Here is a 16,639-nt window from a genome sequence, read left to right on the forward strand (position 1 = left end):
GCATTTTTACGGCTTTACAGTAATTCATTCAGGAAACTATGTCCTCACAAAAGGCAGCCTGAGTGCCTAACTTTTAACATTCACTGGCCACAGCGGGGTTAGAGGTCAACGTGATGGAGGTAATGTTCAACCTGTCCCGTCAGAACAGCCTGTACTGCATTAAAGCAGGCCCCAGCGGCCAACCGGGCGCTCCTGTAGCTCTCAGTACTGATGAAGATAGAGTTGTACTCATCTCCCAGTCTGTGAAGGTCCCTCGTCTTCATCCCCTCTGTGGCCTTGATCTTGGCTATGTGCTCCAAGCTACAGACACAGATTAGACACATTCACAGAATTACAACATTTGAAATAATAATTATTGGAGAAAAAAAAAAAATGTATGGATTGTCCACGCAATGTGGAAATGTGGGTTTGGCTTCGCCCCGTAAACAAACTGACAAACGGCATTATGAGCACATCATCCTCCAGATCATTAAATACCATGTACACGTTACCCAGTCTGTAATACCAACATGTTTCATGAACGTACTTTGGTGTGAAAACTTCTGACTTCAACTGTACATATTACCTCAGCTACCTCGTACCCCTACACATTGACTCAGTACCGGTACTCCTTGTGTAGGGAGCATAATTATTGTTTACTTCCTTCTTTAATTGTGTTGGTTCAGGGCTTGTAAGGAAGCATTTCACAGTAAAGTCGACATATTCAGTTATATTCAGCGCATGTGATAAATAACATTATATTACACACTACAGACACAGTAGATACACACTACAGACACAGGAGATACACACTACAGACACAGTAGATACACACTACAGACACAGTAGATACACACTACAGACACAGTAGATACACACTACAGACACAGTAGATACACACTACAGACACAGTAGATACACACTACAGACACAGTAGATACACACTACAGACACAGTAGATACACACTACAGACACAGTAGATACACACTACAGACACAGTAGATACAGACACTACAGACACAGTAGATACACACTACAGACACAGTACTACAGACACAGTAGATACACACTACAGACACAGTAGATACACACTACAGACACAGTAGATACACACTACAGACACATCAACACACTACAGACACAGTAGATACACACTACAGACACATCAACACACTACAGACACAGTAGATACACACTACAGACACAGTAGATACACACTACAGACACAGTAGATACACACTACAGACACAGTAGATACACACTACAGGCACAGTAGATACACACTACAGACACAGGAGATACACACTACAGACACAGGAGATACACACTACAGACACAGTAGATACACACTACAGACACAGTAGATACACACTACAGACACATCAACACACTACAGACACAGTAGATACACACTACAGACACAGTAGATACACACTACAGACACAGTAGATACACACTACAGACACAGGAGATACACACTACAGGCACAGGAGATACACACTACAGACACAGTAGATACACACTACAGACACAGTAGATACACACTACAGACACAGTAGATACACACTACAGACACAGTAGATACACACTACAGACACAGTAGATACACACTACAGACACAGTAGATACACACTACAGACACAGTAGATACACACTACAGACACAGGAGATACACACTACAGACACAGTAGATACACAACTATGACAGTACTCTGGCCAGTAATAACCCTATATGACCAGTAATAACCCTATATGACCAGTAATAACCCTGTATGACCAGTAATAACCCTGTATGACCAGTAATAACCCTATATGACCAGTAAGTCATATATGACCAGTAATAGCCCTATTGGACCAGTAATAGTCCTATATGACCAGTAATAGCCCTGTATGACCAGTAATAACCCTATATGACCAGTAATAACCCTATATGACCAGTAATAACCCTATATGACCAGTAATAGTCCTATATGACCAGTAATAGTCCTATATGACCAGTAATAGCCCTATATGACCAGTAATAACCCTATATGACCAGTAATAACCCTATATGACCAGTAATAGCCCTATATGACCAGTAATAACCCTATATGACCGGTAATAACCCTATATGACCGGTAATAACGCTATATGACCGGTAATAACCCTATATGACCGGTAATAACCCTATATGACCAGTAATAACCCTATATGACCAGTAATAACCCTGTATGACCAGTAATAACCCTGTATGACCAGTAATAACCCTATATGACCAGTAAGTCATATATGACCAGTAATAGCCCTATTGGACAAGTAATAGTCCTATATGACCAGTAATAGCCCTGTATGACCAGTAATAACCCTATATGACCAGTAATAACCCTATATGACCAGTAATAACCCTATATGACCAGTAATAACCCTATATGACCAGTAATAGCCCTATATGACCAGTAATAACCCTATATGACCAGTAATAACCCTATATGACCGGTAATAACCCTATATGACCGGTAATAACGCTATATGACCGGTAATAACCCTATATGACCGGTAATAGTCCTATATGACCGGTAATAGTCCTATATGACCGGTAATAGCCCTATATGACCAGTAATAGCCCTATATGACCAGTAATAACCCTATATGACCAGTAATAGCCCTATATGACCAGTAATAGCCCTATATGACCAGTAATAACCCTATATGACCAGTAATAGCCCTATATGACCAGTAATAACCCTATATGACCAGTAATAGCCCTATATGACCAGTAATAATATGACCAGTAATAGCCCTATACGACCAGTAATAACCCTATACGACCAGTAATAACCCTATACGACCAGTAATAACCCTATACGACCAGTAATAACTCTATACGACCAGTAATAGTCCTATACGACCAGTAATAGTCCTATATGACCAGTAATAACCCTATATGACCAGTAATAACCCTATACGACCAGTAATAACCCTATATGACCAGTAATAACCCTATATGACCAGTAATAACCCTATATGACCAGTAATAACCCTGTACGACCAGTAATAGTCCTATATCTTTAATTTGTTCTTGGTAGAAGTTACCTGTGGCACAGAGCCAGCTCCTCCTCTAAGGCAAGTCGAGCCGGTATCCTCAGGCAACGGGACACCAAGCCCAGGTCGTCGTGACGGGTGAAGATACGATGGATCCTCTGGGGAAGCTCTGGGTGGTGGCTGCCAACAACCAAAATAACATAATTTCCATACAGTACATTCAACATGAGGCTACGGCTGGATAGTGAAGGAACCCTCAGGGATTGGGGGGATGATTTCATATTTATTTTATTTAGCCAGGAGTTTCCACTGAGTGACAACTGGGACTGCTTTCCAGGGAGGGGGATATGTTTCTGGACAGGACCTCAGTGTCTCACCTGTCCCACATGTTCTTGTGTCTTCGATTGATTCTCACCTGTCCCACATGTTCCTGTGTCTTTGATTGATTCTCACCTGTCCTACATGTTCTTGTGTATTTTATTGATTCCTACCTGTCCCACATGTTCTTGTCTCATTGATTGATTCTCACCTGTCCCACATGTTCCTGTGTCTTAGATTGATTCTCACCTGCCCCAAATGTTCTTGTGTCTTTGATTGATTCCTACCTGTCCCACATGTTGTGATGTTCCATCATCCTCTGGTCGTACACCAGGCCCGTGGTCAGGTCCAGGCTGTCTCCTCTCTCCTCACAGAGCTCTTCACCTAACTCCATACTGCTCTCTGCTGGGGTCAGGGCTGGGTTCAGGGGGTCGCTGTCTGATAGAGGCCCTCCCTCTGGAGACAAACCACAGTCATGCATGGTTATGAAGAAGTTATAGAAGGGTTATGAATGGGTTTAAAGGATTATGAATGGGTTATGAGGGGCTATGAGGGGTTATGAAGGGGTTATAAGGGGTTATGAATGGGTTTAAAGGGTTATAAGGGGTTATGAGGGGCTATGAGGGGTTATAAGGGGTTATGAAGGGGTTATAAGGGGTTATGAATGGGTTTAAGGGTTATAAGGGGTTATGAGGGGTTATAAGGGGTTATGAAGGGGTTATAAGGGGTTATGAATGGGTTATAAGGGGTTATGAATGGGTTATAAGGGGTTATAAGGGGTTATAAGGGGTTATAAGGGGTTATAAGGGGTTATGAATGGGTTATAAGGGTTATAAGGGGTTATAAGGGGTTATAGGGCAACAGATGCTACTGAGCCAGATGTCTATGTGTCAGGGGAGAAGCTCCAGGTGGTATCCGATTTTAAGTACCTTGGCATCATACTTGATTCCAACCTCTCTTTTAAAAAGCATGTGAAAAAGGTAATTCAAATAACTAAATTCAATCTAGCTAATTTACGATTTATACGAAATTGTTTGACTACAGAGGTAGCAAAACTGTACTTCAAATCTATGATACTCCCCCACTTAACATACTGCTTGACTAGTTGGGCCCAAGCTTGCTGTACAACATTAAAACCTATCCAGTCTGTCTACAAACAGGCTCTCAAAGTGCTTGATAGGAAGCCCGATAGCCATCATCATTGTCACATCCTTAGAAAGCATGAGCTCTTGAGTTGGGAAAATCTTGTGCAATACACCGACGCATGTCTTGTATTCAAGATCCTTAATGGCCTGGCTCCTCCCCCTCCACTCAATATTTTTGTTAAACAGAAAACCCAGACATATGGCAGCAGATCCACAAGGTCTGCCATGAGAGGTGACTGTATAGTTCCCCTAAGGAAAAGCACCTTTAGTAAATCTGCATTCTCTGTGAGAGCTTCCCATGTCTGGAATACACTGCCATCAGACACACATAACTGCACCACATATCACACTTTCACAAAATGCTTGAAGACCTGGCTAAAGGTCAATCAGATTTGTGAACATGGTCCCTAGCTGTGTGTTGCCGCTTTCCATGTTGTCTGTTGTCTGTAGCTTGTGAGGTGTGGAAACACTTTGTTGCTTTTATGAATTTTGTCTTGCTGCTTTTTGTTCTATGTTGCTCTGTCTGTATGCTATGTCTTGCTTGTTCTATGGTGCTATTGTCTATATTCTAATTGTTTTTAATAACCTGCCCAGGGACTGCGGTTGAAAATTAGCCGGCTGGCTAAAACCGGCACTTTTACTGAAACATTGATTAATGTGCACTGTCCCTGTAAAAATAAAATAAAATAAACTATAAGGGGTTATGAATGGGTTTAAAGGGTTATGAATGGGTTATGAATGGGTTTAAAGGGTTATGAGGGGTTATGAATGGGTTATAAGGGGTTATAAGGGGTTATAAGGGGTTATGAATGGGTTATAAGGGGTTATGAGGGGTTATGAATGGGTTATGAATGGGTTTAAAGGGTTATGAGGGGTTATGAATGGGTTATAAGGGGTTATAAGGGGTTATAAGGGGTTATAAGGGGTTATGAATGGGTTATAAGGGGTTATGAATGGGTTTAAAGGGTTATGAATGGGTTATAAGGGGTTATAAGGGGTTATGAGGGGTTATGAATGGGTTATAAGGGGTTATAATGGGTTATGAGGGGTTATGAGGGGTTATGAATGGGTTATGAGGGGTTATAAGGGGTTATAATGGGTTATAAGGGGTTATAAGGGGTTATGAGGGGTTATGAGGGGTTATGAGGGGTTATGAATGGGTTTAAAGGATTATGAATGGGTTATGAGGGGTTATGAATGGGTTATAAGGGGTTATGAGGGGTTATGAATGGGTTATAAGGGGTTATGAGGGGTTTGAATGGGTTATGAGGGGTTATGAGGGGTTATGAATGGGTTATGAGGGGTTATAAGGGGTTATAATGGGTTATGAGGGGTTATGAATGGGTTTAAAGGATTATGAGGGGTTATAAGGGGTTATGAGGGGTTATGAATGGGTTTAAAGGATTATGAATGGGTTATGAATGGGTTATAAGGGGTTATAAGGGGTTATGAGGGGTTATGAATGGGTTATGAGGGGTTATGAGGGGTTATGAGGGGTTATGAGGGGTTATAAAGGATTATGAGGGGTTATGAGGGGTTATGAATGGGTTATAAGGGGTTATAAGGGGTTATGAGGGGTTATAAGGGGTTATGAATGGGTTATAAGGGGTTATGAATGGGTTATGAGGGGTTATGAATGGGTTATGAGGGGTTATGAATGGGTTATAAGGGGTTATGAATGGGTTATGAGGGGTTATGAGGGGTTATAAGGGGTTATGAGGGGTTATGAATGGGTTATGAGGGGTTATGAATGGGTTATGAATGGGGTATGAGGGGTTATGAGGGGTTATGAATGGGGTATGAGGGGTTATGAGGGGTTATGAGGGGTTATGAATGGGTTATAAGAGGTTATGAAGGGGTTATGAGGGGTTATGAATGGGTTATAAGGGGTTATAAATGGGTTATGAATGGGTTATAAGGGGTTATGAATGGGTTATAAGGGGTTATGAGGGGTTATGAGGGGTTATGAATGGGGTATGAGGGGTTATGAGGGGTTATGAATGGGTTATAAGGGGTTATGAAGGGGTTATGAGGGGTTATAAGGGGTTATGAGGGGTTATAAGGGGTTATAAGGGGTTATGAGGGGTTATGAATGGGGTATGAGGGGTTATGAAGGGGTTATAAGAGGTTATGAAGGGGTTATGAGGGGTTATGAATGGGTTATAAGGGGTTATGAATGGTTAGGACAGCGGAGTCAATCACCACCTTCCGGAGACACCTGAAACCCCACCTCTTTAAGGAATACCTAGGATAGGATAAAGGTCCCCCCCTTAAAAGACCTAGATGCACTATTGTAAAGTGGCTGTTCCACTGGATGTCATAAGGTGAAAGCACCAATTTGTAAGTCGCTCTGGATAAGAGCGTCTGCTAAATGACTTAAATGTAAATGTAATGTAAATGTTATAAGGGGTTATAAGGGGTTATGAATGGTTATAAGGGGTTATAAATGGGTTATGAGGGGTTATGAATGGGTTATAAGGGGTTATGAATGGTTATAAGGGGTTATAAGGGGTTATGAATGGTTATAAGGGGTTATAAATGGGTTATGAGGGGTTATGAATGGGTTATAAGGGGTTATGAATGGTTATAAGGGGTTATAAATGGTTATAAGGGGTTATGAATGGGTTATAAGGGGTTATAAGGGGTTATGAATGGTTATAAGGGGTTATGAATGGTTATAAGGGGTTATAAGGGGTTATGAATGGTTATAAGGGGTTATGAATGGTTATAAGGGGTTATACATGGGTTATAAGGGGTTATTAAGGGGTTATGAAGGGGTTCTCCAGTACTTACCCAGTACCTGCAGACTGGTCCAGTAAGGGTACAGAGCAGAGATAGACCTGGAGATGGATTTCAGGGCACTGTCACTCGGGATGGATGGTGACCCCAAGCGGGGGCAGGACTCCCCCAATAGTGACCTCAGACAGGCACACACCCCTTCTGCTGTGGACTGTAGGTTGTATCCTCCCTGAAAACATGAAACAAGCGGCATCAACGTCACTCACTATAACTTTATAAAACAGATCTCTTTCATTCAACACACATGGACTTTAACCATAAAAGTGGGGCGCACGCAGTTAGATATATGATGTGGTATGGAAGCCAACTCAACCTACCCCAACTCAGCGTTTACACAGGCAGCAGAATCATTTTCATTTGCCCAATTATTGACAAAATATTTGATGTGATTGGTCAAAAGGCCAATTAGTGACAAAAGATCAGATGTGATTGGACAAAATACCAATTAGTGGCCAGATCTAATGTGATTGGTCAAAAGACCAATTAGTGGCAAAAGATCTGATTTGGGCTGCATGTGTAATCGAAGCTACAGTGGGGCAAAAAGGTATTTAGTCAGCCAGCAATTGTGCAAGTTCTCCCACTTAAAAAGATGAGAGAGGCCTGTAATTTTCATCCAAAGATCTGATTTGGGCTGCATGTGTAATCGAAGCTAAATAAAAGACATGTAGAGTGGTTTGTTGTTACCTCGAGAACCAACAGCAACTTCCCCTGAGCCAGGCCCAGCAGCATGTGAGTCAGAACAGAGAAACACTGAGGACTGGCAGACATCTCTCCCTAGGGTAAAAACACACAACATCTTTCAGAACTCATATACATTTCTATAACGTCAACTTGTAGATAAAGAACATTCATATTTGGTTCTCCTTACCTTGGGATCACCTATCACAGAGTCGAAGCCTGCTGCCACCAGGACAAGCTGAGGCTGGAACTGCAACAAACAAACTGTTATGGGGGGAAATCACATCGGAATGTTCCTATTCTTCTGAGAACATCGTCCGAATGTTCCTATTATTCTAAGAACATCGTCCGAATGTTCCTATTATTCTAAGAACATCGTCCGAATGTTCCTATTATTCTAAGAACATCGTCCGAATGGTCCTATTATTCTAAGAACATCGTTCGAATGTTCTTATTATTCTAAGAACATCGTTCGAATGTTCTTATTATTCTAAGAACATCGTTCGAATGTTCTTATTATTCTAAGAACATCGTTCGAATGTTCTTATTATTCTAAGAACATCGTTCGAATGTTCTATGTTCTATTACGTTATATAAAACCCAAACGATTGAGGAAGTCTAACAACCATCTCAACGACTATACCTCGTAGGCTACAGGCAAAAGAAGCTGCTGGAATGCGGCAACGTAGTCTGCATCTGTCATTCCAATCTGTCGAACAAAGAAAGAAAGAACAGACCTCAATGTCACCATATTTTACAAACTACTAGACAAAGTATCAATACGACAACATCAGGAAAACAACCCTCGATACAACAACATCAGGAAAACAACCCTCGATACAACAACATCAGGAAAACAGAATACAAGGTAAAGACTGAGGAGATAATATGATAGCAGAGGTAGATGAGGCTTAACCAGTTGAAGCTATGGGGGCGCTATTTCAACTGAAACCACCTAATGGCCCTGTTACAACTGAAACCTACTAATGACCCTGTTACAACTGAAACCTACTAATGGCCCTGTTACAGATGAAACCTACTAATGACCCTGTTATAGATAAAACCTACTAATGACCCTGTTACAACTGAAACCACCTAATGACCCTGTTACAACTGAAACATACTAATGACCCTGTTACACCTGAAACCTACTAATGACCCTGTTACACCTGAAACCTACTAATGACCATGTTACAACTGAAACCTACTAATGGCCCTGTTACAACTGAAACATACTAATGGCCCTGTTACAGATGAAACCTACTAATGACCCTGTTACAACTGAAACCTACTAATGACCCTGTTACAACTGAAACATACTAATGACCCTGTTACACCTGAAACCTACTAATGACCCTGTTACAACTGAAACCTACTAATGACCCTGTTACAACTGAAACCTACTAATGACCCTGTTACAACTACTAATGACCCTGTTACAACTGAAACCTACTAATGACCCTGTTACAACTGAAACCTACTAATGACCCTGTTACAACTGAAACCTACTAATGGCCCTGTTACAGATAAAACCTACTAATGACCCTGTTACAACTGAAACCACCTAATGACCCTGTTACAACTGAAACCTACTAATGACCCTGTTACAACTGAAACCACCTAATGACCCTGTTACAACTGAAACCTACTAATGGCCCTGTTACAACTGAAACCACCTAATGTCCCTGTTACAACTGAAACCTACTAATGACCCTGTTAAAACTGAAACCTACTAATGACCCTGTAACTAGGTAGATGAGGCTTAACTAGTCCAGTAACTAGTACCTTATTCCAGGGCAGGTTGATGTTGTATCCCTCCCCAGAACCGGTGCCCACAGCACTGCTGTCTGACTCGGGCAGATGGGGCCAGAACAAACCCTCCTCATATCTGTGGACTGAGAAGTACAGAACGCTGACCGGAGAGAGAGAGGAGAGAGAGAGAGAGAAAGAGAGAGAGGCGAGAGAGAGGCGAGAGAGAGAGAGAGAGAGAGAGAGAGAGAGAGAGAGAGAGAGAGAGAGAAAGAGAGAAAGAGAGAAAGGAGAGAGAGGAGAGACAGAGGAGAGAGAGAGAGGAGAGAGAAAGAGAGAGAGGCGAGAGAGAGGAGAGAGAGAGAAAGAGACAAGAAGAGAGGGAAAGAGGGGGGGGATTACATCACTCCTCTCCTGACATCATATGACAGCCATACATTTGGTCAGGTGTACGGAAACAGAGTTTTTCACCCACGCCCCTCGACCACCCACCCCTCCGGAAACCTCTCCTCAAAGGATCACGTTCTGCGCATGTGTTATTTTACACACATTAGTTTTTCTAACGTAGCTGCTGCTCTCCCTCCCTTCACATAGCTGCTGCTCTCCCTCCCTCTCCCTTCACATAGCTGCTGCTCTCCCTCCCTTCACATAGCTGCTGCTCTCCCTCCCTTCACATAGCTGCTGCTCTCCCTCCCTTCACATAGCTGCTGCTCTCCCTCCCTTCACATAGCTGCTGCTCTCTCTCCCTCCCTTCACATAGCTGCTGCTCTCCCTCCCTTCACGTAGCTGCTGCTCTCCCTCCCTTCACATAGCTGCTGCTCTCCCTTCACATAGTTGCAGCTCTCCCTCCCTCTCCCTTCACGTAGCTGCTGCTCTCCCTTCACGTAGCTGCTGCTCTCCCTCCCTCTCCCTTCACATAGCTGCTGCTCTCCCTCCCTTCACGTAGCTGTTGCTCTCCCTCCCTTCACATAGCTGCTGCTCTCCCTTCACGTAGCTGCTGCTCTCCCTCCCTCTCCCTTCACGTAGCTGCTGCTCTCCCTCCCTCTCCCTTCACGTAGCTGCTGCTCTCCCTCCCTTCACGTAGCTGCTGCTCTCCCTCCCTCTCCCTTCACATAGCTGCTGCTCTCCCTCCCTTCACGTAGCTGCTGCTCTCCCTCCCTTCACATAGCTGCTGCCCTCCCTCCCTCTCCCTTCACATAGCTGCTGCTCTCCCTCCCTTCACGTAGCTGCTGCTCTCCCTCCCTTCACATAGCTGCTGCTCTCCCTCCCTCTCCCTTCACGTAGCTGCTGCTCTCCCTCCCTCTCCCTTCACGTAGCTGCTGCTCTCCCTCCCTTCACATAGCTGCTGCTCTCCCTCCCTCTCCCTTCACATAGCTGCTGCTCTCCCTCCCTTCACGTAGCTGCTAGCTACTCTCTCCCTCCCTTCACGTAGCTGCTGCTCTCCCTCCTCTCCCTTCACATAGCTGCTGCTCTCCCTTCACATAGCTGCTGCCCTCCCTCCCTCTCCCTTCACGTAGCTGCTGCTCTCCCTCCCTCTCCCTTCACGTAGCTGCTGCTCTCCCTCCCTTCACGTAGCTGCTGCTCTCCCTCCCTTCACGTAGCTGCTGCTCTCCCTCCCTTCACATAGCTGCTGCTCTCCCTCCCTCTCCCTTCACATAGTTGCAGCTCTCCCTCCCTCTCCCTTCACGTAGCTGCTGCTCTCCCTCCCTCTCCCTTCACGTAGCTGCTGCTCTCCCTCCCTCTCCCTTCACATAGTTGCAGCTCTCCCTCCCTTCACGTAGCTGCTGCTCTCCCTCCCTCTCCCTTCACGTAGCTGCAGCTCTCCCTCCCTCTCCCTTCACATAGCTGCTGCTCTCCCTCCCTTCACGTAGCTGCTGCTCTCCCTCCCTCTCCCTTCACATAGTTGCAGATCTCCCTCCCTCTCCCTTCACATAGCTGCTGCTCTCCCTGCCTTCACGTAGCTGCTGCTCTCCCTCCCTCTCCCTTCACATAGCTGCTGCTCTCCCTCCCTTCACGTAGCTGCTGCTCTCCCTCCCTTCACGTAGCTGCTGCTCTCTCTCTCCCTTCACGTAGCTGCTGCTCTCTCTCTCCCTCCCTTCACGTAGCTGCTGCTCTCTCTCTCCCTCCCTTCACGTAGCTGCTGCTCTCTCTCTCCCTCCCTTCACATAGCTGCTGCTCTCCCTCCCTCCACATAGCTGCTGCTCTCCCTCCCTTCATGTAGCTGCAGCTCTCTCTCTCCCTTCACGTAGCTGCTGCTCTCTCTCTCCCTCCCTTCACGTAGCTGCTGCTCTCTCTCTCCCTCCCTTCACGTAGCTGCTGCTCTCTCTCTCCCTCCCTTCACGTAGCTGCTGCTCTCTCTCTCCCTCCCTTCACATAGCTGCTGCTCTCCCTCCCCCTCCCTTCACGTAGCTGCTGCTCTCCCTCCCTCTCCCTCCACATAGCTGCTGCTCTCCCTCCCTTCATGTAGCTGCAGCTCTCTCCCTCCCTTCACATAGCTGCTGCTCTCCCTCCCCCTCCCTCTCCCTTCACGTAGCTGCTGCTCTCCCTCCCTCTCCCTTCACGTAGCTGCTGCTCTCCCTCCCTCTCCCTCTCCCTTCACGTAGCTGCTGCTCTCCCTCCCCCCTCTCCCTTCACGTAGCTGCTGCTCTCCCTCCCTCTCCCTTCACGTAGCTGCAGCTCTCCCTCCCTCCACATAGCTGCTGCTCTCCCTCCCTCCACATAGCTGCTGCTCTCCCTCCCTCCACATAGCTGCTGCTCTCCCTCCCTTCATGTAGCTGCAGCTCTCTCTCCCTTCACGTAGCTGCTGCTCTCTCTCCCTCCCTTCACGTAGCTGCTGCTCTCTCTCCCCCTCCCTTCACGTAGCTGCTGCCCCCCCTCTCTCCCTCCACATAGCTGCTGCTCTCCCTCCCTCCACATAGCTGCTGCTCTCCCTCCCTTCATGTAGCTGCAGCTCTCTCTCCCTCCCTTCACCTAGCTGCTGCTCTCTCTCCCTCCCTTCACCTAGCTGCTGCTCTCTCTCCCTCTCCCTTTACGTAGCTGCTGCTCTCCCTCCCCCTCCCTTCACGTAGCTGCTGCTCTCCCTCCCTCCACGTAGCTGCTGCTCTCCCTCCCTCCACGTAGCTGCTGCTCTCCCTCCCTCCACGTAGCTGCTGCTCTCCCTGCCCCTCCCTTCACGTAGCTGCTGCTCTCCCTCCCTTCACGTAGCTGCTGCTCTCCCTCCCTCCCCCTTCACGTAGCTGCTGCTCTCCCTCCCTTCACATAGCTGCTGCTCTCCCTCCCTCTCCCTTCACATAGTTGCAGCTCTCCCTCCCTCTCCCTTCACGTAGCTGCTGCTCTCCCTCCCTTCACATAGCTGCTGCCCTCCCTCCCTCTCCCTTCACGTAGCTGCTGCTCTCCCTGCCCCTCCCTTCACGTAGCTGCTGCTCTCCCTCCCTCCACATAGCTGCAGCTCTCCCTCCCTCCACATAGCTGCAGCTCTCCCTCCCTCCACGATAGCTGCTGCTCTCCCTGCCCCTCCCTTCACATAGCTGCTGCTCTCCCTCCCTCCACATAGCTGCTGCTCTCCCTCCCTCCACATAGCTGCTGCTCTCCCTCCCTCTCCCTTCCCGTAGCTGCTGCTCTCCCTCCCTTCACATAGCTGCTGCTCTCCCTCCCTTCACATAGCTGCAGCTCTCCCTCCCTCTCCCTTCACATAGTTGCAGCTCTCCCTCCCTCCACATAGCTGCTGCTCTCCCTCCCTCCCCCTTCACGTAGCTGCTGCTCTCCCCCCCTTCACGTAGCTGCTGCTCTCCCTCCCTCCACGTAGCTGCTGCTCTCCCTCCCTTCACGTAGCTGCTGCTCTCTCTCTCCCTCCCCACGTAGCGGCTGCTCTCTCTCTCCCTCCCTTCACATAGCTGCTGCTCTCTCTCTCCCTCCCTTCACGTAGCTGCAGCTCTCCCTCCCTTCACGTAGCTGCTGCTCTCTCTCCTTCCTTCACGTAGCTGCTGCTGCTCTCTCTCCCTCCCTTCACGTAGCTGCAGCTCTCCCTCCCTTCATGTAGCTGCTGCTCTCCCTCCCTTCACGTAGCTGCAGCTCTCCCTCCCTTCACGTAGCTGCTGCTCTCCCTCCCTTCACATAGCTGCTACTCTCACTCCCTTCACGTAGCTGCTAGCTCTCACTCCCTTCACGTAGCTGCAGCTCTCCCTCCCTTCACGTAGTTGCAGCTCTCCCTCCCTTCACATAGCTGCTACTCTCACTCCCTTTACATAGCTGCTACTCTCACTCCCTTTACATAGCTGCAGCTCTCCCTCCCTTCACGTAGCTGCTGCTCTCCCTCCCTTCACGTAGTTGCAGCTCTCCCTCCACGTAGCTGCTGCTCTCTCTTTACTCACCCTCTTCTGAAGCATGGTGATGTAGCCTATGTCTCTGCCTCATGTTTCTGAACAGCTGAAATAAAAACCCTGCGGTCGATTTGAACAAAAATTCTCATTATGAAGGCCCTTAGCTACGTAAAAAGAAATCCTGCACATACACAGAAATATCCTGATTTTTAGCCTTGGAAAATTGAGATAGAGAAAGTCTGTATCCGTAGCCACTGAGGTTCAGATGAACAACACAGTAGTGTTACCTACCTGGGATCCTCCTGGAAAATGTACTGGATCCCCTGGCCGTGATGCACATCCCAGTCCACTATCAGAACTCTGCAATCAACCAATCAAAACTCTGCAATCAACCAATCAAAACTCTGCAATCAACCAATCAAAACTCTGCAATCAACCAATCAAAACTCTGCAATCAACCAATCAAAACTCTGCAACCAACCAATCAAAACTCTGCAACCAACCAATCAAAACTCTGCAACCAACCAATCAAAACTCTGCAACCAACCAATCAAAACTCTGCAACCAACCAATCAAAACTCTGCAACCAACCAATCAAAACTCTGCAACCAACCAATCAAAACTCTGCAACCAACCAATCAAAACTCTGCAACCAACCAATCAAAACTCTGCAACCAACCAATCAAAACTCTGCAACCAACCAATCAAAACTCTGCAATCAACCAATCAAAACTCTGCAATCAACCAATCAAAACTCTGCAATCAACCAATCAAAACTCTGCAATCAACCAATCAAAACTCTGCAATCAACCAATCAAAACTCTGCAATCAACCAATCAAAACTCTGCAATCAACCAATCAAAACTCTGCAATCAACCAATCAGAACTCTGCAATCAACCAATAAACAATTAAAAAACTAGCCAATCAACCGATCAGTGATGCGTCTCACCGTTCCACTCGATGGCGTGTCTGTGCGTAGCGCGCTGCGATGGCCAGATTGTTGAACATGCAGTAACCATTCATCTGGTCGACCTGGGCGTGGTGGCCTGGAGGTCTAATCAGCCAATTAAAAAGCACAACTCAATATGTTCTCAATACAAAACAATATCCTCAGACTGATAAAAAAGCTGTGTCACGTTTATACATTGCAAATCTTTATTTTACCTAGCAACAGAGAATCCATTCCGGAGCTCTGAGGTCATGACCTTATCAACCAGCTGCAGAACAGAGCCCACAGCCAGACTGGCACACGTATATGATTCCTGGGGCAGGGGAGAGAGAAGATAGCGAGAGAGAGAGAGAGGCAGAGAGAGAGACAGAGACAGAGAGAGACAGAGAGAGGGAGAGAGAGGGGGGAGAGAGAGGCAGAGAGAGAGAGAGAGGGGGGGAGAGGCAGAGAGAGAGAGAGAAGGGGAGAGAGAGAGAGGGGGAGACAGAGAGAGACCCTGTTAAAACACTGTATATATATAATATGACATTTGTAATGTCTTTATTGTTTTGAAACTTCTGTATGTGTAATGTTTACTGTTAATTTGTATTGTTTATTTCACTTTATATATTATCTACCTCACTTGCTTTGGCAATGTTAACACATGTTTCCCATGCCAATAAAGCCCCTTGAATTGAATTGAGAGACAGAGAGAGACAGAGACAGAGGGAGAGAGAGAGAGACAGAGAGAGACAGAGAGGGAGAGAGAGACAGAGAGAGACAGAGAGGGAGAGGGAGACAGAGAGAGACAGAGAGGGAGAGAGAGAGACAGAGAGAGACAGAGAGGGAGAGACAGAGAGAGACAGAGAGGGAGAGACAGACAGAGACAGAGAGAGAGAGAGAGAGAGAGAGAGAGAGAGAGAGAGAGAGAGAGAGAGAGAGAGAGAGAGAGAGAGAGAGAGAGAGAGAGAGAGAGAGAGAGGGAGAGAGAGAGAGAGAGAGAGAGAGACACCACTGCCACGGTCTTGATTACTCAACAACAGAGGGGCCTATATTCTGACTTGAGATCTTTACTCTTAACTCACATTTTCTAGCAAGCCTCCCACTGACATCAATGAATGATTAACGGAGTTGCCTGTAGTTATCTCAACTCTGGACATCATCGGTGTTTGAATGAAACAGTTACTCACAGGGTGGATGTAAACCGAGTCATAGGAGTCAGACAGCGTCTTCAGCTGGTCTTCGTCCATAAGCTGAGTGGACCTCATCAGATCTACATACTCCTTCCTGTTTAGATACACAGTTAATATAAACGGCATCTCTACATGCTCCTTCCTGTTTAGATACATTTAACACAGTTAATATAGAATAATGAACATGAGAAACAGCATCTCTACATGCTCCTTCCTGTTTAGATACACAGTTAATATAGAATAATGAACATGAGAACATACTCCTTCCTGTTTAGATACACAGTTAATATAGAATAATGAACATGAGAACATGCTCCTTCCTGTTTAGATACACAGTTAATATAGAATAATGAACATGAGAAACAGCATCTCTACATGCTCCTTCCTGTTTAGATACACAGTTAATATAGAATAATGAACATGAGAACATACTCCTTCCTGTTTAGATACACAGTTAATTTAGAATAATGAACATGAGAACATACTCCTTCCTGTTAGATACACAGTT

At 46.1% G+C, this 16,639-nt stretch overlaps 1 protein-coding gene across 4 annotated transcripts in view; it reads right to left on the reverse strand.

Moving 5' to 3' along the window:
- hdac6 (histone deacetylase 6) overlaps positions 1-16,639 on the reverse strand; it is a 48,651-nt gene that overhangs the window by 22,150 nt on the left and 9,862 nt on the right. For all 4 annotated transcript variants that reach the window (XM_065020982.1, XM_065020983.1, XM_065020981.1 and 1 more), the window contains exons 7-18: positions 16,129-16,225; positions 15,175-15,272; positions 14,960-15,064; positions 14,301-14,369; positions 9,727-9,853; positions 8,585-8,650; positions 8,132-8,191; positions 7,948-8,037; positions 7,258-7,432; positions 3,607-3,775; positions 3,053-3,181; positions 132-300 (exon numbers count right to left, since the gene is read on the reverse strand). In XM_065020982.1, coding sequence (XP_064877054.1) covers positions 132-300; positions 3,053-3,181; positions 3,607-3,775; positions 7,258-7,432; positions 7,948-8,037; positions 8,132-8,191; positions 8,585-8,650; positions 9,727-9,853; positions 14,301-14,369; positions 14,960-15,064; positions 15,175-15,272; positions 16,129-16,225 — 1,354 coding nt within the window. The remainder of the gene's footprint in view (positions 1-131; positions 301-3,052; positions 3,182-3,606; positions 3,776-7,257; positions 7,433-7,947; positions 8,038-8,131; positions 8,192-8,584; positions 8,651-9,726; positions 9,854-14,300; positions 14,370-14,959; positions 15,065-15,174; positions 15,273-16,128; positions 16,226-16,639) is intronic.

This window comes from Oncorhynchus nerka, linkage group LG7 (assembly GCF_034236695.1).
Source record: "Oncorhynchus nerka isolate Pitt River linkage group LG7, Oner_Uvic_2.0, whole genome shotgun sequence".
In the NCBI taxonomy this organism is placed as follows: Eukaryota; Metazoa; Chordata; class Actinopteri; order Salmoniformes; family Salmonidae; genus Oncorhynchus; species Oncorhynchus nerka.